This window comes from Coregonus lavaretus (assembly GCF_964263955.1).
Source record: "Coregonus lavaretus genome assembly, contig: HAP1_SCAFFOLD_285, whole genome shotgun sequence".
Classification (NCBI taxonomy): domain Eukaryota; kingdom Metazoa; phylum Chordata; class Actinopteri; order Salmoniformes; family Salmonidae; genus Coregonus; species Coregonus lavaretus.
Window position 1 is genome coordinate 477,510 of NW_028158101.1, and position 23,634 is coordinate 501,143.

Consider the following 23,634-nt stretch of genomic DNA (forward strand, 5'->3'; position numbering starts at 1 on the left):
GGTCGAATGATAAGACATGCCTAAAACCACAGCCAATTGCTTTTCTGGACAACTAGTACTAGTACTGTCCAACAGTACTAACTGGGATATGTGCTTGTATGTCAAGTTGCTACAACAGTCTTCATTAAACTGAAGTTCCTCAGAACAAGCAGAATGTCTATGAAAAATGAGCGTGGCTCTGTTTGCCTAAAAACACCAGTCAACAGTCAACAATAGTTATTTGAATTTCAATCCTTTGATCATTTTGTACAGAAGACAGGGTTACTGTAAACATTGAATATCAAATCAGGAGTTGAGGTTGGGACGTTCTGTAGATGAACAGAAAGCCTTCTCAGTACCCAACAAACTAAGACATTACCTACTATAGTCCTCTCACTACTGTAGTCCTCTCTCTACTGTAGTCCTCTCACTACTCTAGTCCTCTCTCTACTGTAGTCCTCTCACTACTATAGTCCTCTCACTACTGTAGTCCTCTCTCTACTGTAGTCCTCGCACTACTATAGTCCTCTCACTACTGTCGTCCTCTCACTACTGTCGTCCTCTCACTACTGTCGTCCTCTCACTACTGTCGTCCTCTCACTACTATAGTCCTCTCACTACTGTAGTCCTCTCACTACTATAGTCCTCTCACTACTGTCGTCCTCTCACTACTGTCGTCCTCTCACTACTGTAGTCCTCTCACTACTATAGTCCTCTCACTACTATAGTCCTCTCACTACTGTCGTCCTCTCACTACTGTCGTCCTCTCACTACTGTAGTCCTCTCACTACTATAGTCCTCTCACTACTATAGTCCTCTCACTACTATAGTCCTCTCACTACTGTCGTCCTCTCACTACTGTAGTCCTCTCACTACTATAGTCCTCTCACTACTATAGTCCTCTCACTACTGTAGTCCTCTCACTACTGTAGTCCTCTCACTACTGTAGTCCTCTCACTACTGTAGTCCTCTCACTACTATAGTCCCCTCACTACTGTAGTCCTCTCACTATGGACACTAATTTGAGACCGACCGTATGTACAGTACAGCACAAGCAACATGTATACTCAATACTCTTGTGTTCTCCTAAGCAACTCCCTAAATATTAACAATGAATCACATATCCAACGGCAGGCAACATAGAAAGTCACAGGAAACAGCCTGTCTCTCTCTTTTATTAGTAAACCTGATTAACATGAACCAATCACAAGAGTCTACAATATGATCATAATGATTAAAAAAGCAACACATATACAGTACTGTATAAAAAATAGACCAACTCCCCCATCGACACACTAGCCAAACAACAACATCCTGTCCACTGACAGAATGGACATGTTATACAGTAACGTTATGAAGACACATGATGGCATTTGACAGAGAATTGGAACTCTCCAACAATCAATAAACAATACAATGCATTATTGTAGACGCCACGTCGAGTGTGCAAGCCAAGTCCGCTCACAGAACAATATGTATGTGCAGCTCCAGAAACAATATTCCCTCGACTTCATCCCAAAAGTTCAGCTAGAAACAGAGCATCAGGGGGTTTCGACTGGATTGATTCACAGTGCTGTACAGTGGTCTTTCAAAAGACTTGGCACTTGAAAACAATGATGTCTCTAACTGTGAACCACCTGGTGTGTGCAGAGACACCAATACAGTCAGAACAGACATGAAAAGGTTAACCCCCTAAGGGTAGAAGAGAAGAGAGCAGAGAGCTTTCATCCCCCTCTCTCAGTTAAAGGGCAGAGCAACCCAATGGAAAACAGAGTGTCAGGCTGGCTCATGGCAGAGCAGACTTTACTGTATACTCAGGGTGCGTTCGTTAATTCACTCTGGAGTGCCAGGAGAGCACTCGGAGTGTGATCTGGGCATTCGTAAATTCTGAGTGTTTCGCTCTCGGAGCGTTCAGAGTGCACACTGGACGCTCTGGCCGAGGAATAGGGTTGATCCGAGCGTTCTGACCTCACAATGGCAGTCAAGCAGCCAAGTTAACTGGCTAAAGTTACCTAGCTTGCTAGCTACTTCCAGACATAAATGAGAGAACACCCAACTCTGACAATTTTTCTCGCCCTAGCAGAGCTGGTTAGGCTGTTTTCATGTTATCCAGAGCGTTGGTGACTGTAACTGTGCTGCTGGCAACAATGTAATAGCACTTTTTTGCCGACATTTACTGACACCGGCCATATTCAACGGGTGTTGAGCGTTCGTAATTTAATCAGTTATTCTGCACTCTGGCACACTCAGACGAGAGTGCTCTGAAATAGTAGATGGCCAGTCTGAATTTACGAACGCACCCTCAGTTAGTGTAGGCTGCACAGAGACAGAGGAGTGTGACGGGAGTTAGCCCCGACTTGACCCTTCTGAGTAGCATCTGTCCCTTCACACAAACTAGCATAGCTATCGCCATCTCCCATGCTAACCACAAGAGCATCCCTCTCCTCTCAGAGCCAATGCCACCCTGCCTACAGAGCAGGTCTCTGGACTTCCTTCCTCTGGGGTAGCCTAACAGCTGAACACCTGTGCCCCGTCCTCATCACTAAAGTTAAGGCAGCCATCCTCCTCCATCTCCTCATCCAGCTGGAGGCTCCCAAAGGAGTACTTGTTCCTGGGTATGGGGGAGGGGGAGGGGGAGGGGTAGTTGACCTGCACGGCCATGGGGTTACCGTAGGTCAGCGGGTGGCTGCTGGAGCTACCCGTGGTGGTCTCGGTCTCCGAGTCACTGGACTCTGTGCCACTGCTGGTGGGGCGGTCAATCATCTGAACAGCCCCTACGTGGTCTACACCAGCCTGGCTGTACAGCTTCTGTAAAGGGCTGGGCTTGGGCTGGCCAGGGGCAGACAGGTCGTTGGCCAACATGCGGCGCTCCAGAGCAGCCATGTGGGAGGTGACAGGCCGGGGCTCGTGGGAGGGCGTGGAGGTGGCCTGCTGCCAGCTCAGGACGAAGGGGTCTGTGTCGGAACGGTTACGCATGTTGTGGAGCTTCTGTAAGTGTGGCGAGTGGGTCATGATGGGCGAGTAGCTGCCGTAGTGGGATGGGGCCTGGCCCTGGCCTCGGGACCCCCCATGGCCCCTCTGGGCGTTAAACCCCCCGTGACCCCGGTCGTCACAGCGTGGGGGCCTGGAGCCGTGGCCGTTTTGCTCGGCGTGGCTGAGTGAGCCGGTCCGCTGGAAGGTGCTCATGACGGGGCTGGAGGTGCTGCTCTTAGAGCCTAACAGGCGGACCGTCGGGGGGCTGCTGCTACGCTGGTCCCCAATCCCACCACCCCCCAACTCCTCCATCATAGTGCTATGGAGAGGGCCACGGGGCGGACCACCGCCGAAGAACGACAGGTTGGCCGGCTCATCTAACTCACAGCTCATATTGAGGGTTGGTTTAGGGGAGGGAGGGGACTCTCTGTACCTCATCCTACCCAGTTCCCGATCGTTTATACTGCCACGGCGGGGGCCTGCCGCCTCCTCCCCATAGCTGTCAGTATGGTAAGACCTGGTAACCCCGCCCTTGGCTACGTCGTATTCATTATCTATATCACTGCAGTCAATGTAGGGGATGGAGGAGCTGCTGCCCTTAGCGCCCCGGGAGGCTGGACCTGTGTTCAGATGGTCTGGGTGGGGCTGCCTGGCTGGGCCTGGTTCTGTTCCGGGGCTTGGGCTGTCCTCGCCGCGTCCCCCGTTCCTCTGGCTGGAAGGGCTGCCTCTGATCCGCAGGGCTGACGGGTCCTCAGCGTTCACCAATACAGACTCCTTCCAGTGACGGGGGGGAGGAGAGTCCACCTCCACTCTGTCCCCTGAAGCACCGCTCACACTCTGTGGAGAACAGAGAACAGAGAAGAGAAAGAGAGCGCTAAAGGTTTAACAGTTAAACAAGGAAATTGAGTTATTGTGTTACATGGATTAGTTATTCCTTCTAGTCAATTATTAGCTCTATATTCTAAGCAGTATATTTCATATTCATAGTCTTTCTAGATGAAAACATGCTGGGTCGGCTATCAGATAGAGTTGCACAAAGTGTAATTTAGCACGTTAGCCTCTAATGGACCGTGTGTGGGAACACTGAAGGAGACACTGACTTCTTTTGGCACTTGGGGGTGATGAGGGGAAGGCAGTGGAGACATGCGGCTGCTGTGCTGGACCCTACTGTGTTTCCTGAAGAGGGGAAGATGATGGAAAGTGGATATGTTATACACCTGGCAACCCTCACACAGTCTCTCTCTCTCTTTGCACGTCTAGATAGAAAACACAAACGTTAAGTCTTTACCTTTCAAACGGGATCTTCTTAAACTCGGAGTCCTTCACATAATCAATCACCTGCTTCTGTGTCCGACCGCTGCGGAGAGAGAGAGAAGTAGCAAGGTAGATGATTGAGGTCAGTGAACCTAGAGTAGAGCTGGAGAAGTTCTGTCCAGGTGACAGGTAGGAAATGAGATTCAAACTGAGGCACTGACTGGTTTTTCAACGAACCTGCTATCTCCTGTGTCCTGAGTGACAGAGATGCTTTATTATTGTGTGGCCCCAGGGGCCTTCAAGGGGCCAGCTGGTCTACCTGAATCTGAAGGAGGAGCCTCGGGTGAAGAGGACAGGCTTGGGCCTGGCTTTGGGCTCCTCGAAGAGGCGGAAGAAGGCGTGGTATTCCACACAGATCTTCCAGAAGACTTTACAGCAGTCCCGACTACCCATCAGGAACTCCAGAGTGTCCTGGTATGAGCTCTGCTGCAGAGGGGACACATATAGATGTAACACACATCAATGGAAACTCAGGGCTGAAGGCTTTAGGCATTGGTGATATTTACATGAATATGAATGGTGGATCTTGCTAAGGTCCATGACCATATGACTTACGTTTAGGTCTGGTCTGAGCTTGATGAGAAATTGCTTCCTCTTGAAGCTTAATTTGCGCACTTTGGACCAGTTTAAGGCATTGATCTTGGTGTGTCCCTGCAGCGGATGAAGAAATCCACACAGAGGTTTAACACGGCGTGTGACATGCAATAAAAATCAGCCTGTTCATCTTCCTAATCATGTCATCAAACATCAGTTCCACATTCCTCAAATAGAACTTGCTAGCTCTTAATCCCAATAGATTTGTGAACAGAGAAACTGTTACATGTTGTCAAAAGCCTGTCATTAAAATGTCACTTCAAAGTGGAACAGCTGAAAAGTGGAACTGAAAAGTGTGACAGCTGCAAGTGTCTTACATTGTGGCATAACCAAGCTTGTTAAATCATTTACTACCAACTTGCTATTACACCATCCACATCAAACTCATGATCAAATATCCTGTAGGTTTCTAATGATGAACAGCAGTCTATAAATCCTCTTACTCCGTCCACCTCTACTCGGCGTTGACCTGTAAAGTAGTACCTGAAAGACCAGGACACCAGCGTGTGCCACGGCCAGGCTCAGCTTGCTGCCCTCGCGGTCCTTGGCAGGGTGCAGTCTAACCCCATACGTCTCCAGTCTGCGTGCCACCTCCAGCAGCTGGTAGTCTGACTCCGCTGGCGTCTGACCCCTACAAGCACACGGACAGCAGTCTGGGTCAAGTCTCATGGAAGTCTCAGAGGCCTCCAAGGATTCGTTCCAAATGGCACCCTATTCCCTATTTTAATGCACTATTTTGACCCCTGGACACTAAATAGGGAATAGGAAGCCATTTGGGACACAGTCTCACACAAAGTCTCTCATAATCACGGCAAGGTGGAGTTGAGGTGGGATGCGTCAGAATTCCAGGGGTCCACAAACAGTTACATTTGATTTCCACTTTGGGCTTCTGAACCTGACTGCTCTTAATCAAAAATGTTACTTTAAATGTGAATAATATCTTCCAATCAAATACTGCAATTGAGGTGAGAGACCAAGCCACATGTCAATCTGTTCCCACATTCAGCTGACACCACACACCACCGAGGTCTGGGTAGAAACGAAACTGCATGGTAACTCACTTCCCTAATTCTTATCTGTGAAAAAGCTTTCCTGTTTCCTGTGTGCTGTAGTTAATTATAGATGTAACTCTGAGCATGGCTCCCTGCCAGGAGAACTGTGGTTACTGTTATCAGCTGAAAATACAGAAAAAGGACAAGTCAGGGAGGGCAGTCAAATCTAACGGAGATCCTTTCATCTTGTCAGCTGCCTGGTGAGCGCCAATCTCTGTACACCAGGGTAGCGTGGAGGACTGGGGGTGACATCACTGTAGATTGGAGGACTGGGGGTGATACCACTGTAGATTGGAGGACTGGGGGTGACACCAGGGTAGATTGGAGGACTGGGGGTGACATCACTGTAGCGTGGAGGACTGGGGGTGACACCAGGGTAGATTGGAGGACTGGGGGTGACACCACTGTAGATTAGAGGACTGGGGGTGACACCAGGGTAGATTGGAGGACTGGGGGTGACATCACTGTAGCGTGGAGGACTGGGGGTGACACCAGGGTAGATTGGAGGACTGGGGGTGACACCACTGTAGATTGGAGGACTGGGGGTGACATCACTGTAGCATGGAGGACTGGGGGTGACACCAGTGTAGCATGGATGACTGGGGTTGACACCACTGTAGATTGGATGACTGGGGGTGACATCACTGTAGCATGGATGACTGGGGTTGACACCAGTGTAGATTGGTGGACTGGGGCTGACACCAGTGTAGCATGGAGGACTGGGGGTGACACCACTGTAGATTGGAGGACTGGGGGTGACACCACTGTAGATTGGATGACTGGGGGTGACACCACTGTAGCGTGGAGGACTGGGGGTGACACCACTGTAGATTGGAGGACTGGGGGTGACACCACTGTAGATTGGAGGACTGGGGGTGACACCACTGTAGATTGGAGGACTGGGGGTGACACCAGTGTAGATTGGGGGACTGGGGGTGACACCAGTGTAGATTGGAGGACTGGGGGTGACACCACTGTAGATTGGAGGACTGGGGGTGACACCACTGTAGATTGGAGGACTGGGGGTGACATCACTGTAGCATGGAGGACTGGGGGTGACACCAGTGTAGCTTGGATGACTGGGGTTGACACCACTGTAGATTGGATGACTGGGGGTGACATCACTGTAGCATGGATGACTGGGGTTGACACCAGTGTAGATTGGAGGACTGGGGGTGACACCACTGTAGATTGGATGACTGGGGGTGACACCACTGTAGCGTGGAGGACTGGGGGTGACACCACTGTAGATTGGAGGACTGGGGGTGACACCACTGTAGATTGGAGGACTGGGGGTGATACCACTGTAGATTGGAGGACTGGGGGTGACACCAGTGTAGCATGGAGGACTGGGGGTGACACCACTGTAGATTGGAGGACTGGGGGTGACACCACTGTAGATTGGATGACTGGGGGTGACACCACTGTAGCGTGGAGGACTGGGGGTGACACCACTGTAGATTGGAGGACTGGGGGTGACACCACTGTAGATTGGAGGACTGGGGGTGACACCACTGTAGATTGGAGGACTGGGGGTGACACCAGTGTAGATTGGGGGACTGGGGGTGACACCAGTGTAGATTGGAGGACTGGGGGTGACACCACTGTAGATTGGAGGACTGGGGGTGACACCACTGTAGATTGGAGGACTGGGGGTGACATCACTGTAGCATGGAGGACTGGGGGTGACACCAGTGTAGCTTGGATGACTGGGGTTGACACCACTGTAGATTGGATGACTGGGGGTGACATCACTGTAGCATGGATGACTGGGGTTGACACCAGTGTAGATTGGAGGACTGGGGGTGACACCACTGTAGATTGGATGACTGGGGGTGACACCACTGTAGCGTGGAGGACTGGGGGTGACACCACTGTAGATTGGAGGACTGGGGGTGACACCACTGTAGATTGGAGGACTGGGGGTGACACCACTGTAGATTGGAGGACTGGGGGTGACATCACTGTAGATTGGAGGACTGGGGGTGACACCACTGTAGATTGGAGGACTGGGGGTGACACCAGTGTAGATTGGAGGACTGGGGGTGACACCACTGTAGATTGGAGGACTGGGGGTGTCACCAGTGTAGCATGGATGACTGGGGGTGACATCACTGTAGCATGGAGGACTGGGGGTGACACCACTGCAGATTGGAGGACTGGGGGTGAGGGAAGGGATGGCCATGTCCTCCTGGCCTGCTGCATCAATGAGGTGGACAGTAAGGGGATTGTGGGATATGGAAGCCTTCTACATTTTGTTCTCCAAGGAGCTCAGAACTAGCAAATTAGGAAACAAATAATAGAAGGAAATACTGGGAGAAGGAGAAGTTACAGTGAATGAGTTCAAGCAGCCATTTCCCTTGTGCCAACCTGTTCAGTGACAAAGGTTTAACAATGAAAATCCAAAGTCGTTAGCCGTTTCCCTGCTGAAGTCTGGTGTGTTGCTCCAAAGTCGTTAGCCGCTTCCCTGCTGAAGTCTGGTGTGTTGCTCCAAAGTCGTTAGCCGTTTCCCTGCTAAAGTCTGGTGTGTTGCTCCAAAGTCGTTAGCCGTTTCCCTGCTGAAGTCTGGTGTGTTGCTCCAAAGTCGTTAGCCGTTTCCCTGCTGAAGTCTGGTGTGTTGCTCCAAAGTCGTTAGCCGTTTCCCTGCTGAAGTCTGGTGTGTTGCTCCAAAGTCGTTAGCCGTTTCCCTGCTGAAGTCTGGTGTGTTGCTCCAAAGTCGTTAGCCGTTTCCCTGCTGAAGTCTGGTGTGTTGCTCCAAAGTCGTTAGCCGTTTCCCTGCTGAAGTCTGGTGTGTTGCTCATTAGGCTTTCTGGGGACCCATGAAGTGTTTCTGATAAAGCAGACATCACCACATTCCCCTCCAGGCCCTAACCACTCAACCAACCCAGGGGTCTAGTCTAAACATGATAAAGAGTTAACACACTGAAATAAAGAACACTGTTCAGTCAGTGGTGAGTTTCCTGACTGTGTCAGCTGGGTAGAAAACATTCCCTTGGGACGTGTACGTATGAGGTCTTTATCTACCTTGACCTGTTCAGAGGCCACCAGAATAACGCCTGAAAAGCTCTGCTTCCAGACCTGACGCACCAGTTACAGAGGAGCTACTCACCCATTCTTGGAGTGGAACTCCATGATCTTGTCCATCAAAGCCACCTGGTCAGGAATGTAGCTGTTGTTGAGGAGGTGCTGCCGACTCTGGCTCTCCTCAAAGTCCCCAGTCTCAGCTGGAGAACAAAGGGTTAAAGTCAGGGGATCGTATTAGAACATCGTATTACATTGTGTGCAGTGCGTAGGCCTACACTGTGTAAATTATCTGCATCACTGCTGGTTGATAGCAATTCAGATTATTTGCATATATCCCTAAATAGAATAGATTAGAATAGATTCAATCGACTAGAATCCATCCTCATCCATGCCTCTTCCCTCTTTGATCACACTTTTGACAGCTCCCTCTAGCATTAGAATCCAGGCAGAGGAACGGACAGCTTTTCAAAAAGCTCTCTCTCTGTGTCTTCCCACATTTCATTCATTCAGAGGAATACTAAAAAGGTATCCATGGCAACACACTGATTCTTAATTTGGGATGCTGCGCCACATCCTGTTTGACACAGTTTGAAGAAGGTTCTGTTTTCCTACACATGTATATGCTCTATTGGCTCTGTGATCCTATTGGCTCTGTGAAGCCACAGGGAAAGTAACAGAGAGACGTACATTGGATAACATGGGAGACCAGCAGGGCGGCGCTACTGTCGTTGCAGGTCAGACGTCCACAGGCAAGGTCATGCTTGATCTGCAGGGCGAAGAGATACCTGGACCATCATGGGACAAAGAGAAAGGTTAGAACAGAGCCAATAGGATGACTGGCTGTGGTTAACATCAAAACCTGTCAGGCCACAACACAGGAGGGAGGAACAGGAAAGGAACCACTTGGAGGCGCCGGAGGGGATGGCAGACGTTTTATGGACTCTTAACCAACCGTGCTATTTTTAATTTATTTTTTCGCATTGTTTGTAACTTATTTTGTACATAACGTTGCTGCTACCATCGTCTCTTATGACAGAAAAGAGCTTCTGGACATCAGAACAGCCATTACTCACCTTGAACTGGACGAATAACATTTCTTTAATGAGTCGGACGAGAGGGATTTGCTCCAGACACCCGACAGGGCCCTCATCCCAGTCATTCGCAGTAGAAAGAAAAGGAGATATCGCGGAAGGAGATCGGGGTGCCTGGTAAGGAGCCGGCGACAAGTGGCTAACCTGCCTTTGCCATCGATACTATTGGCCAACATACAATCGCTTGATAATAAAGTGGATGAACTACAAGCATGTATATCCTACCAACGGGACGTTAAAAACTGTAATATCTTATGTTTCACCGAGTCGTGGCTGAACGACGACATGAATAACATACAGCTGGCGGGTTATACACTGTATCGGCAGGATAGAACGGCAGCCTCTGCTAAGACAAGGGGTGGCGGTCTATGTATATTTGTAAACAACAGCTGGTGCACGATATCTAAGGAAGTCTCAAGGTTTTGCTCGCCTGAGGTAGAGTATCTCATGATAAGCTGTAGACCACACTATCTACCAAGAGAGTTTTCATCTATATTCTTCGTAGCTGTCTATTTACCACCACAAACCGATGCTGGCACTAAGACCACACTCAATGAACTGTATAAGGCCATAAGTAAACAGGAAAACGCTCATCCAGAGGCGGCACTCCTAGAGACCACCTTTACTCCACACACAGAGACGCGTACAAAGCTCTCCCTCGCCCTCCATTTGGCAAATCTGACCATAATTCTATCCTCCTAGCAAAAACTAAAGCAGGAAGCACCAGTGACTCGGTCAATAAAAAAGTGGTCAGGTGAAGCAGATGCTAAGCTACAGGACTGTTTTGCTCGCACAGACTGGAATATGTTCCGGGATTCTTCCGATGGCATTGAGGAGTACACCACATCAGTCACTGGCTTCATCAATAAGTGCATCGATGACCTCATCCCCACAGTGACTGTACGTACATACCCCAACCAGAAGCCATGGATTACAGGAAACATCCGCACTGAGCTAAAGGGTAGAGCTGCCACTTTCAAGGAGCGGGACACTAACCTGGACGCTTAGAAGAAATCCTGCTACACCCTCCGACGAACCATCAAACAGGCAAAGCGTCCAATACAGGACTAAGATCGAATCGTACTACACCGGCTCCGACGCTCGTCTGATGTGGCAGGGCTTGCAAACTATTACAGACTACAAAGGGAAGCACATGCGAGCTGGCCAGTGACACGAGCCTACCAGACAAGCTAAATTACTTCTATGCTTACTTCGAGGCAAGTAACACTGAAACATGCATGAAAGCATTAGCTGTTCCGGACCACTGTGTGATCACACTCTCCGTAGCCGATGTGATTAAGACCTTTAAACAGGTCAACATTCACAAGGCCGCAGGGCCAGACGGATTACCTGGACGTGTACTCCGAGCATGCGCTGACCAACTGGCAAGTGTCTTCACTGACATTTTCAACCTCTCCCTGTCTGAGTCTGTAATACCAACATGTTTCAAGCAGACCACCATAGTCCCTGTCCCCAAGAACACTAAGGTAACCTACCTAAATGACTACCTACCCGTAGCACTCACGTCTGTAGCCATGAAGTGCTTTGAAAGGCTGGTCATGGCTCACATCAACACCATTATCCCAGAAACCCTAGACCCACTCCAATGTGCATACTGCCCCAACAGATCCACAGATGATGCAATCTCTATTGCGCTCCACACTGCCCTTTCACACCTGGACAAAAGAAACACCCATGTGAGAATGCTATTCATTGACTACAGCTCAGCGTTCAACACCATAGTGCCCTCAAAGCTCATCACTAAGCTAAGGACCCTGGGACTAAACACCTCCCTCTGTAACTGGATCCTGGACTTCCTGACAGGGTAGGTAACAACACATCTGCCATGCTGATCCTCAACACGGGGGCCCCTCAGAGGTTTGTGCTCAGTCCCCTCCTGTACTCCCTGTTCACTCTAGACTGCATGGCCAAGCACGACTCCAACACCATCATTAAGTTTGCCGATGACACAACAGTTTTAGGCCTGATCACCGACAACGACGAGACAGCCTATAGGGAGGAGTCTGAAATGGCAGTTGGTATGTCGCTGGTTAAACCTAGGCTTCTTTCTGTTTAGTCTTACCTAGTCAATTCCTCCAGTAGCTGGGCGTGGTCTGGGGGGAAGAACTTCACCACAAATCTCAGGACTGTGTGCTTGGGCCCTGTGGGTGTCAGATAATGGCATGGTTATAGAGCAACAGAGAACACATTCTAAACAAACTATCTGGAGATTCCTGTCATAGAATTAGGAGTTAGAACAGGATCTCCATGATTCCTTTTGCTCAATTACACTTTGACCTGAATTTGGGTTATGTCTCACCGACCAATGAGATCATAACAAGCATTGTACTTGCTCTTATGCACCAAAAAAAATACTTGTTTGTAGATGAGCAAACCAGTCTTCCATAAGACTTGATGAAAGCTTTATGACTCGAGATGTACAAGTTTTAACAGCGGAGCCTCAGTCTGGAAGAAAGATGGTCTCTGTGTGTGAATAACGATGCAGTTTGGGATTTTAAGCATAACAGATTTGTAACCTATTGTAAGAATTAGATTCGTAAGATATCATACGAATTGCAAAATAATATACACTGAGTGCACAAAACATTAAGGTCACCTGCTCTTTCCATGACATAGACTGACCAGGTGAATACAGGTGAAAGCTAAGATCCCTTATTGATGTCACTTGTTAAATCCACTTCAATCAGTGTTGATTAAATAAGGATTTTTAAGCCTTGAGACAATTGAGACATGGATTGTGTTCGTGTGCCATTCAGAGGGTGAATGGGCAAGACAAAATATGTAAGTGCCTTTGAACAGGGTATGGTACACTTAGATAAAATAGTTCCAAAAGGGTTCTTTGCGGAGGGATAGGGTTCTACCAAAACCGTTTTGATCAGAAGAACCAAGGCAAGGGTTCTTTGTAAGGATAAGGGTTCTACCTAGAACCTTTAACATCCTAAGAACCATTTTTGGAAGAAAGGGTTCTTTGATGATTCTTTGCAAGGCAAGAAGGATTATTCGGAAGGCAAGAAGGCTTCTACATAGAACCCTATATCATATTTCCTGCTCTATTGCTCTATTGCAGGAAGCTTTTCAGAATTGTTTGTTTTACTGTAATACCTGTGTTTTTGCATGTACATTGGTTGGTTGATTAATTTAACGCTACACAAAGATAAATAACATGCCGTTTTCTAAACTAATCCAATCTGATAGTATCTGGATTTATTGCACCCGTTACTGAGATGGTTGTTCCAGTTTAGACGATTGAGGTAGTCTCAGTATTCAATCCTCCCTACCCTGGCAATCTAATCTAAATGCAGGTTGTGGGTGATAAACAATTCCACTTGTTGGCTATCCTAACTCTGGCTGGATTCCAATAGGAATTACATAATGTGACTTGCAGGTCTGATGTGGTCTGTAAACCAGGAGATTCCTAACACCACTGTATTAGGGTATAACTAGGCCCTCAATGAAAGGCCATATGATATATTTAATTTAACATTTTAAAAAAAGGTTATAAGATAAAATGGTTATTGGTAGAACCCTTCATGTAGGGTTCTAGGAAGAACCCTCCAAATATAAAATGGTTCTTGGTAGAACCCATCATAGAAGGTTCTAGGCAGAACCATATACTGGGGGTTCTTTGAAGAACCCTACATAGACGGTAGATAGTAGTACACAATTGGATGACAAGTAGTACACACAAAACGGGTACCACTTTCAAAATGACTGGCTGAAATTATTTAAAAAAAGTTCTGGAGCATCACTTTAAGTTTGCTTGGATGGGACAGGGTGTTGAGGCTTCCTCACGCCACAACTAAATTAAGTATCCTAGCTGTCTCCTTCTTTCAAAGACATTTGTCTTACCATGGCAGTCAATCTAAATGCAGGTTGTGGGTGATAAACAATTCCACTTGTTGGCTATCCTAACTCTGGCTGGATTCCAATAGGAATTACATAATGTGACTTGCAGGTCTGATGTGGTCTGTAAACCAGGAGATTCCTAACACCACTGTATTAGGGTATAACTAGGCCCTCAATGAAAGGCTACAGAGGGTAGTGCGTACGGCCCAGTACATCACTGGGGCCAAGCTTCCTGCCATCCAGGACCTCAATACCAGGCGGTGTCAGAGGAAGGCCCTCAAAATTGTCAAAGACTCCAGCCACCCTAGTCATAGACTGTTCTCTCTGCTACCGCACGGCAAGCGGTACCGGAGTGCCAAGTCTAGGTCCAAAAGACTTCTCAACAGCTTCTACCCCCAAGCCATAAGACTTCTGAACAGCTAATCATGGCTACCCGGACTATTTGCACTGACCCCCACCCCATCTTTTTACGCTGCTGCTACTCTGTTAATTATTTATGCATAGTCACTTCAACTCTACCCACATGTACATATTACTTCAACTACCTCAACTAGCCGGTGCCCCCGCACATTGACTCTGCACCGGTACCCCCCTGTATATATAGCCTTCCTACTGTTATTTTATTTTACTTCTGCTCTCTTTTTTCTCAACACTTTTTTGTTGTTGTTTTATTTTACTTTTTTATTAAAAATAAATGCACTGTTGGTTAAGGGCTGTAAGTAAGCATTTCACTGTAATGTCTGCACCTGTTGTATTCGGCGCATGTGGCCAATACAATTTGATTTGATTTGATTTGATTTAATGTTTCCATGTTTTGGCTTGATACATTTTCTTCTGTTAGCAACCATACCACCAGTGTTAGTTGAAGCAAATGAAGCATGAACTGTCCATTGCCAGCCATGTAAAAGTGTGTAATGAAGTCAGGGGACTTACGTCTCAGCTGCTTGACAATTGGCTTTAGGAGGTCTAGCCAAACCTGTGAACCGAAGGAAAGCAAAACGCCCCTTAGTCAGCATAGAGAGATGAATTCAAGGCTTCTACACTAACACCTCAAGAAGAAACAAGCTAACACCCAGTCCAGAAACAACCCCTAAGTTAAGGACTGTCTTTTTCTTCACTCACCATCATCTTGTGGTCTTGGTATTCTAGGCCGAAGTAGTCTCCCTCAACGAGGTTCAGGTGGGTACACACCAGGTCAAACAGCACCTTGCCTGAGGCTCTTTGCTGTAAAAGACAGAAACATACATGGTAAGTTAGAGAAATACCTGGTGCAGTAATGAATGACTTTTGACTGTACGATGGGCTGGCTGGCATTCACTAGCTCGATCACTCAATGAGCAATGTGTACTTAGACAAGGATGATATTGTCCCTCAGTTTTAAAGACTCATTCTGATCAAATTTCACTGAAAATCCCCTCAGCAAAGTCTATCTGCAAGTCCAATCAAGGATCAGCGATCATGAGAGCACATTCAGGACTGGATCTCATCATCCCTCTAGGACTTTGTGGATCAGGAGGAATGCCACAGACAAACAATATAGACATTTGCAGTAGTGACTGAGTGTAGTATGACTGGCTGCATGGATAGTGGGTGGCTCCATAGAACCCCTCCCTTCACTTCCAGAAGATTGCTCAAAACCTCCCCCTCCTCTCCTCCTATGGAGGCTCAGAGAGGGGCGGACACAGAGGAGCAGACAGAGAGGGGGGGCGGGGCCTGTGACTTTTGTTCTGTGTTCCCAGTATCACCATGGGGACAGACGATGGCACAGCACTCTTTGAAGCTGATCTGGTGGCAACCCAGCTCACCTAGGAAGTCCATTCCTCCATGACAACTCTTTCAAGTCTACATCAGAGACTGTCATCTGGCTGTTTTTCACCCACTACTTATTTTCCCTTCCCAGGGGAACATACACAGCCAACACCAGGGCAACCCCAAATTGCTTCCCTGACTTTTGAGGGGAAACAACTACTCATGTGTGACCTGTTTCAAGAAGCTAGGCGTATGTCGCATGTCACCTCTTCACAGGAGAGCCATTGGAACGTTTTTTTTACATTTATTTTTATCAAAATGTGTTTTTGGGCAGAAATGCCTTCTGGAACATGTGAACTTTCATGTGCCTTAATAACAAACTTGTATGCCATCTGTAAATACCAATAAAATTGTTAAATTACGAGCCTAGTTGGTTTAGCCACGGAAAAAGACAGGAAACTTCCCGCTAGCCATGATTGGCTGAGATAATGGCTGGGCTGGACATGCCGAGAGATTAGTTCGGATTGGTCTGCCATGTAGTACACTTCTGTCTATCCGTGAGCTGCTCAGCTAGCTAATATTGAACCTAGTTGGTTTGCTTTAGCTACCTGCAGATTCATACTACAGCATTTCATGTGGCTAGCTATGACAATCCATTTGTACTGTAGCTATAGGTTGGGATTGTTTAGCTAGCTAGCTAGCTAGATGTCTAAACAAAAGATTCCACTTTGCCAGATGATTACATGACCCATCAAGTTAGCCAGGTGTATCTGGGGGTGATTACGGTCATCTATTGTATTTCATGAACATGCGTACATGTCAAGACAACAGTGACCCATAGCTAGATGTGGCTGGGGGGTGGTTATAGCATTTCTTTCACATGACCCATCAATTTAGACAAGTGTCTGGGTGAGCATCTAATAATGATAAAATATTTATAAAATATTTTTATCTGGACACTTTCAAAGTCAGATTAGGATATTGGCCAAGGACTAGATAAAGTGTATTTTTACCTGGAGTTTTTCCCTTATTGTAGGATACCATCTTTGGTTGTTTACTACACTACCTTACTCACTCTGTTTAGCACATGGCCTCACATGTGAATCCTTCAAGAGATGGGTGGGGCTTAAGAGGGTGTGAACGATGCTGAATAGGTGTAGACAAATAAGAGCTCTCCAGTACATTTATGGGCCATTTTCTCAACTTTCAAAGCAGAATTACTTTCCCATTGTTCCTCAACTGCAGTGTTTGATATAATATTTTGAAGCTCTGAGTCTCTTCTTTAAAAAAAAAAACACAATTTTGCTACAAATCAAATCAAATTGTATTTCTCACATACACGTGTATAGCAGATGTTATTGCGGGTGTAGCGAAATGCTTGTGCTTCTAGCTCCGACAGTGCAGTAATATCTAACAAGTAATATCTAACAATTTCACAACATATACCCAATACACACAAATCTAAGTAAGGAATGGAATTAAGAATGTATCCATATATGGACGAGCAATGACAGAACGGCATGGACTAAGATATAGCAGAATATTATAGAATATAGCACATTATTACAGTGACTAGTGTTCCATTTCTTAAAGTGGGCAGTGATTTCAATAGGCAGCAGCAGCCTCTAATGTGCTAGTGATGGCTATTTAACAGTCTGATGGCCTTGAGATAGAAGCTGTTTTTCATTCTCTCGGTCCCAGCTTTGATGCACCTGTACTGACCTCGCCTTCTGGATGATAGCGGGGTGAACAGGCAGTGGCTAGGGTGGTTGAGGTCCTTGATGATCTTTTTGGCCTTCCTGTGACATCGGGTGTTGTATGTGTCTTGGAGGGCGGGTAGTTTACCCCAGGTAATGCGTTCAGCAGACCGCACCACCCTCTGGAGAGCCCTGCGGTTGTGGGCGGTGCAGTTGCCGTACCAGGCGGTGATACAGCCCGACAGGATGCTCTCAATTGTGCATCTGTAAAAGTTTGTGAGGGTTTTAGGTGCCAAGCCAAATTTCTTCAGCCTCCTGAGGTTGAAGAGGCTCTATTGCGCCTTCTTCACCACACTGTCTGCGTGGGTGGACCATTTCAGTTTGTCAGTGATGTGGACGCCAAAGAACTTGAAGCTTTCCACCTTCTCCACTGCGGTCCCGTCGATGTGGATAGGGGGTTGCACCCTCTGCTGTTTCCTGAAGTCCACGATCATCTCCTTTGTTTTGTTGACGTTGAGTGAAAGGTTATTTTCCTGGCACCACACACCCAGAGCCCTCACCTCCTCCCTGTAGGCTGTCTCGTCATTGTTGGTAATCAAGCCTACTACTGTTGTGTCGTCTGCACACTTGATGATTGAGTTGGAGGCGTGCTTGGCCACACAGTCATGGGTGAATAGGGAGTACAGGAGGGGGCTGAGCACGCACCCTTGAGGGGCCCCAGTGTTAAGGATCAGCGAAGTGGAGATGTTTCCTACCTTCACCACCTGGGGGCGGCCCGTCAGGAAGTCCAGGATCCAGTTGCACAGGGAGGGGTTCAGACCCAGGGCCTCGAGCTTAATGATGAGCTGGATGGTACTATGGTGTTGAATGCTGAGCTATAGTCAATGAACAGCATTCTTACATAGGTATTCCTCTTGTCCAGCTGGGATAGGGCAGTGTGCAGTGTGATGGCGATTGCATCGTCTGTGGATCTATTGGGGCGGTAAAGCAAATTGAAGTGGGTCTAGGGTGACGGGTAAGGGTAGACGTGATATGATCCTTGACTAGTTTCTCAAAGCACTTCATGATGACAGAGGTGAGTGCTACGGGGCAATAGTCATTTAGTTCAGTTACCTTTGCTTTCTTGGGTACAGGAACAATGGTGGCCATCTTGAAGCATGTGGGGACAGCAGACTGGGATAGGGAGAGATTGAAAATGTCCGTAAACACAACAGCCAGCTGGTCTGCGCATGCTCTGAGGACGCGGCTAGGGATGCCGTCTGGGCCGGCAGCCTTGCAGGGGTTAACATGTTGAAATGTTTTACTCACGTCGGCCACGGAGAAGGAGAGCACACAGTCCTTGGTAGTGGGCCGCATCGGTGGCACTGTGTTATCCTCAAAGCGGGCGAAGAAGGTGTTTAGCTTGTCCAGAAGCAAGACTGTCTCGGCGACGTGGCTGGTTTTCCTTCTGTAGTCCATGATTGTCTATAGACCCTGCCTCGTGTCTGAGCCGTTGAATTACAACTCCACTTTGTCCCTACACTGACGTTTTGCCTGTTTAATTGCCTTGCGGAGTGAGTAGCTACACTGTTTGCATTCTGCCATATTCCCAGTCACCTTGCCATGGTTAAATGTGGTGGTTCGCGCTTTCAGTTTTGCACGAATGCTGCCATCTACCCACGGTTTCTGGTTAGGGTAGATTTTAATAGTCACGGTGGGCACAACATCTCCTATACACTTCCTGATAAACTCAGTCACCGTTTCAGTGTATTCGTCTAAATTATTTTCGCAAGCTACCCGGAACATATCCCAGTCTGCGTGATCAAAACAATCTTGAAGCGTGGATTCCGATTGGTCAGACCAGCGTTGAATTGTCCTTAGCATGGGTACTTCCTGTTTGAGTTTCTGCCTATAGGAAGGGAGGAGCAAAATGGAGTCGTGTTCAGATTTGCCGAAAGGAGGGCGGGGGAGGGCCTTATAACCATCCCGGAAGTTCAAATGGCAATGGTCGAGAATTTTAGCAGCCGAGTACAACAGTCAATATGTTGATAGAACTTCGGCAGCCTTGTCCTCAAATTTGCTTTGTTAAAATCCCCGGCTACAATAAATGCAGCCTCAGGATATGTGGTTTCCAGTTTGCATAAGGTCCAGTGAAGTTCTTTGAGGGACGTCGTGGTATCGGCTTGAGGGGGGATATACACGGCCGTGACTACAACCAAAGAAAATTATCTTGGGAGATAATACGGACGGCATTTGATTGTGAGGTATTCTAGGTCGGGTGAACAAAAGGACTTGAGTTCCTGTATGTTACTACAATAACACCATGAGTCGTTAATCATGAAACACACACCTCCACCCTTCTGCTTCCCGGAGATATATTTATTTCTGTCTGCGCGATGAACGGAGAACCCATCATTTCAACAGAATATCCAGAGAGAGCCATGTTTCCATGAAACAAAGTATGTTACAGGCCTTGATGTCTCTCTGGAAAGAAATCCTTGCCCTGAGCTCGTTGACCTTGTTATCCAAAGACTGAACATTAGCGCGTAATATACTTGGAAGCGGTGGGTGGTGTGCGCGCCTCCTAAGTCGAACCAGCAGGCTGCTCCGAGTGCCTCTCCTCCGCCGGCGATGTTTTGGGTCAGCCGCTGGAATCAGTTCAGTTGCCCTGGGGAGAGCAAACAAAGGATCTGCTTCAGGAAAGTTGTATTCCTGGTCGTAATGCTGGTGAGTTACCGTAGCTCTGATATCCAATAGTTTTTCCCTGGCTGTATGTAATGATACAAAACACTTTCTGAGCTAATAATGTAAAAATAATACATAAAAAAACCAAAATACCGCAAAGTTTCCTAAGAGCTAGTCGTGAGGCCGCCATCTTCGTCAGCGCCAGGTACATAAGATTGAATCGAGGCGGTGGGTCACATTTAGAGGCACAAAGGGATGGCCGGGACTGCAGTTAAAGCCAAATCTCCTGTTGGAAAACCCCTAAGAAGACAGAAGCATAGAAGGGAGGGAGTTGAGCTGTTTAGCCAAGCTGCATTCTTTTGACTGGTTTTCACCGGTGCAGAACATAGCACAGTTATGCCAGTGTTTATAGTAACAGTCCCGCCCCCTGGCTAGGATAATGACCCAGCAGCATTTTAGTGTGACTCCTCCACCCTTCTGCACCCCCCCCCCCCCACTATTTTATCCTTCTACAATTAACCCCCCTCCTATTCTATCCTTCTACAATCTTCACCCCCCCATTCCATACTTCTACAATTAACCCCCCCATTCTACCTTTCTACAATCTTCACCCCCCCATTCTATCCTTCTACAATCTTCACCCTCCCATTCTATTCTTCTACAATTTTCACCCCCCATTCTATACTTCTACAATCTTCACCCCCCCACTCTATTCTAAACTTCTACATCTTCACCCCCCCATTCTATTCTTCTACAATCTTCACCCCCTCCTATTCTATCCTTCTACATCTTCACCCCCCCCCATTCTATTCTTCTACAATCTTCACCCCCCATTCTATCCTTCTACAATCTTCACCCTCCCATTCTATTCTTCTACAATCTACACCCCCCCCATTCTATTCTTCTACAATCTTCACCCCCTCCTATTCTATCCTTCTACATCTTCACCCCCCCATTCTATTCGTCTACAATCTTCACCCCCCACTCTATTCTATCCTTCTACAATCTTCACCCCCTCTTCTCCTACTCTACTCTGTACCTCCTCCACCCATGTACTCCTCTCCTTCTCTACCAAGCTCTCTCCCTCAGTCCATCCCCACATAAAGGCAGTAATTGGAACTAAGACCTTCTCTACTTCCTGGATTATGTAGTGACCTCTTCCAATCACAAGAGGGCCATCCTCATTACTGACCCATGGGAAATAGGTTCATGTTTTCCATTATTACACTGACTTACAGTGCATTCGGAAAGTATTCAAACACCTTGACCTTTTCCACATTTTGTTACGTTACAGCCTTATTCTAAAATGTCCTAAATTGATTTTGTCCCTCATCAATCTATACACAATACCCCATAATTACAAAGCAAAAACTGTTTTTTAGAATTGTTTGCTAATTTATACATTTAAAAAAACGTAAATTTCACATTTACATAAATATTCAGACCCTTTACTCAGTACTTTATTGAAGCACCTTTGGCAGCGATTACAGTCTCGATTCTTCTTGGGTATGATGCTACAAGCTTGACACACCTGTATTTGGGGAGTTTCTCCCATTCTTCTCTGCAGATCCTGTCAAGCTCTGTCAGGTCGGATGTAGTGTGTCACTGCACATCTCTTTTCAGGTCTCTCCAGAGATGTTCGATTGGGTTCAAGTCAGGGCTCTGGCTGGGCCACTCAAGGACATTCAGAGACTTGTCCCGAAGCCACTCCTGCGTTGTCTTGGCTGTGTGCTTAGGGTCGTTGTCCTGTTGGAAGGTGAACCTTCGCCCCAGTCTGAGTTCCTGAACGCTCTGGAGCAGGTTTTCATCAAGGCACTCTCTGTACTTTGCTTCGTTAATCTTTCCCTTGATCCTGACTAGTCTCCCAGTCCCTGCCGCTGAAAAACATCCCCACAGCATGATGCTGCCACCACCATGCTTCACCGTAGAGATGGTGCCAGGTTTCCTCCAGACGTGACGCTTGGCATTCAGGCCAAAGAGTTCAATCTTGGTTTCATCAGACCAGAGCATCTTGTTTCTCATGGTCTGAGAGTCTTTTGGAAACTCCAAGCGGGCTGTCATGTGCCTTTTAATGAGGAGTGGCTTCCGTCTGGCCACTCTACCATAAAGGCCTAATTGGTGGAGTACTGCAGAGATGGTTGTCCTTCTGGAAGATTCTCCCATCTCCACAGAAGAACTCTGGAGCTCTGTCAGAATGACCATCGGGTTCTTGGTCACCTCCATGACAAAGGCCCTTCTCCCCCAATTGCTCAGTTTGGCCGGGCATTCCAAATCATGTCCAATCAATTGATTTTACCACAGGTGGACTAATCAAGTTGTAGAAACATCCCAAGGATGATCAATGGAAACAGGATGCACCTATGCTCAATTTCGAGTCTCAGAGCAAAGGGTCTTAATACTTCTGTAAATAAGGTTCTGTTTTTAATCTGTTTTTAATTTTTTATAAATTTGCAAAGATTTCTAAAAACCTGTTTTCACTTTGTCATTATGGGGTATTGTGTGTAGATTGATGAGAAAATATAATAATTTAATCAATTTTAGAATAAGGCTGTAACGTAACAAAATGTAGAAAAAGTAAAGGGGTCTGAATACTTTCCGAACGAGGCAATTGACTGTTCATTAAACAGTCAATTGCCTCAATAAGATTAAAATCTATTCAAATTAAATCTGTCCAAAACAGCACCACCATAGCCTGCTTCCCATAGCTTTCTGGGTGTTTTTCTAATTTATTTTCGTTAGATATTACTGCACTGTTGGAGCTAGGAACACAAGCATTTCGCTACACCCGCAATAACATCTGCTAAATATGTGTATGTGACCAATACAATTTGATTTGGTTCCCTGCACTCTCTCTCTCTCTCCCCCTCCACTCCTCTCCCTCCTGACTACAGGATGTATGGAGCTCAGGGCACCACACAGTGCCCACCACAGAGGACCAGCTGTTTCCATATGGTGGAGGATTGATGAGTGAGAGCACAGGTGGAGCAGGAGGCTAGATGCCACCAGAGCATCCACCAGCCAAACACCCACTCACCCACACTGCTGCCTGCCTGCCAAGGCCCTGCTGCTGAAGCCCCAACCAGCCGTGAATCTGCATTGTCAGACCTCTCCACAGAACCAGAGAGTCATACGGTGAGGAAATCTAAGTTAGTAGCCTGGGTTTTCTGCATTTGGTAATAGAATACAGTGCATCAGTAGAATACAGTGCATCAGTATAATACAGTGCATCACTAGAATACAGTGCATCAGTATAATACAGTGCATCAGTACAATACAGTGCATCAGTATAATTCCCCCTCAGGAGACTAAAAAGATTTGGCATGGGTCCTCAGATCCTCAAAAAATTCTACAGCTGCACCATCGAGAGCATCCTGACTGGTTGCATCACCGCCTGGTATGGCAACTGCTTGGCCTCTGACCGCAAGGCACTACAGAGGGTAGTGCGTACGGCCCAGTACATCACTGGGGCAAAGCTTCCTGCCATCCAGGACCTCTATACCAGGCGGTGTCAGAGGAAGGCCCTCAAAATTGTCAAAGACTCCAGCCACCCTAGTCATAGACTGTTCTCTCTGCTACCGCACGGCAAGCGGTACCGGAGTGCCAAGTCTAGGTCCAAAAGACTTCTCAACA

At 47.3% G+C, this 23,634-nt stretch overlaps 1 protein-coding gene across 1 annotated transcript in view; it reads right to left on the reverse strand.

The window, feature by feature from the left end:
• The window catches only part of LOC311124434 (FERM, ARHGEF and pleckstrin domain-containing protein 1-like), a 122,889-nt gene that overhangs the window by 35,647 nt on the left and 63,608 nt on the right, over positions 1 to 23,634 (reverse strand). The window contains exons 3-13 of the mRNA XM_084198583.1: positions 15,017 to 15,118; positions 14,828 to 14,870; positions 12,111 to 12,189; positions 9,624 to 9,721; positions 9,022 to 9,136; positions 5,344 to 5,491; positions 4,822 to 4,917; positions 4,526 to 4,692; positions 4,241 to 4,309; positions 4,053 to 4,128; positions 3,573 to 3,789 (exon numbers count right to left, since the gene is read on the reverse strand). Of these exons, the coding sequence (XP_084054709.1) occupies positions 3,573 to 3,789; positions 4,053 to 4,128; positions 4,241 to 4,309; positions 4,526 to 4,692; positions 4,822 to 4,917; positions 5,344 to 5,491; positions 9,022 to 9,136; positions 9,624 to 9,721; positions 12,111 to 12,189; positions 14,828 to 14,870; positions 15,017 to 15,118 (1,210 nt within the window). The remainder of the gene's footprint in view (positions 1 to 3,572; positions 3,790 to 4,052; positions 4,129 to 4,240; positions 4,310 to 4,525; positions 4,693 to 4,821; positions 4,918 to 5,343; positions 5,492 to 9,021; positions 9,137 to 9,623; positions 9,722 to 12,110; positions 12,190 to 14,827; positions 14,871 to 15,016; positions 15,119 to 23,634) is intronic.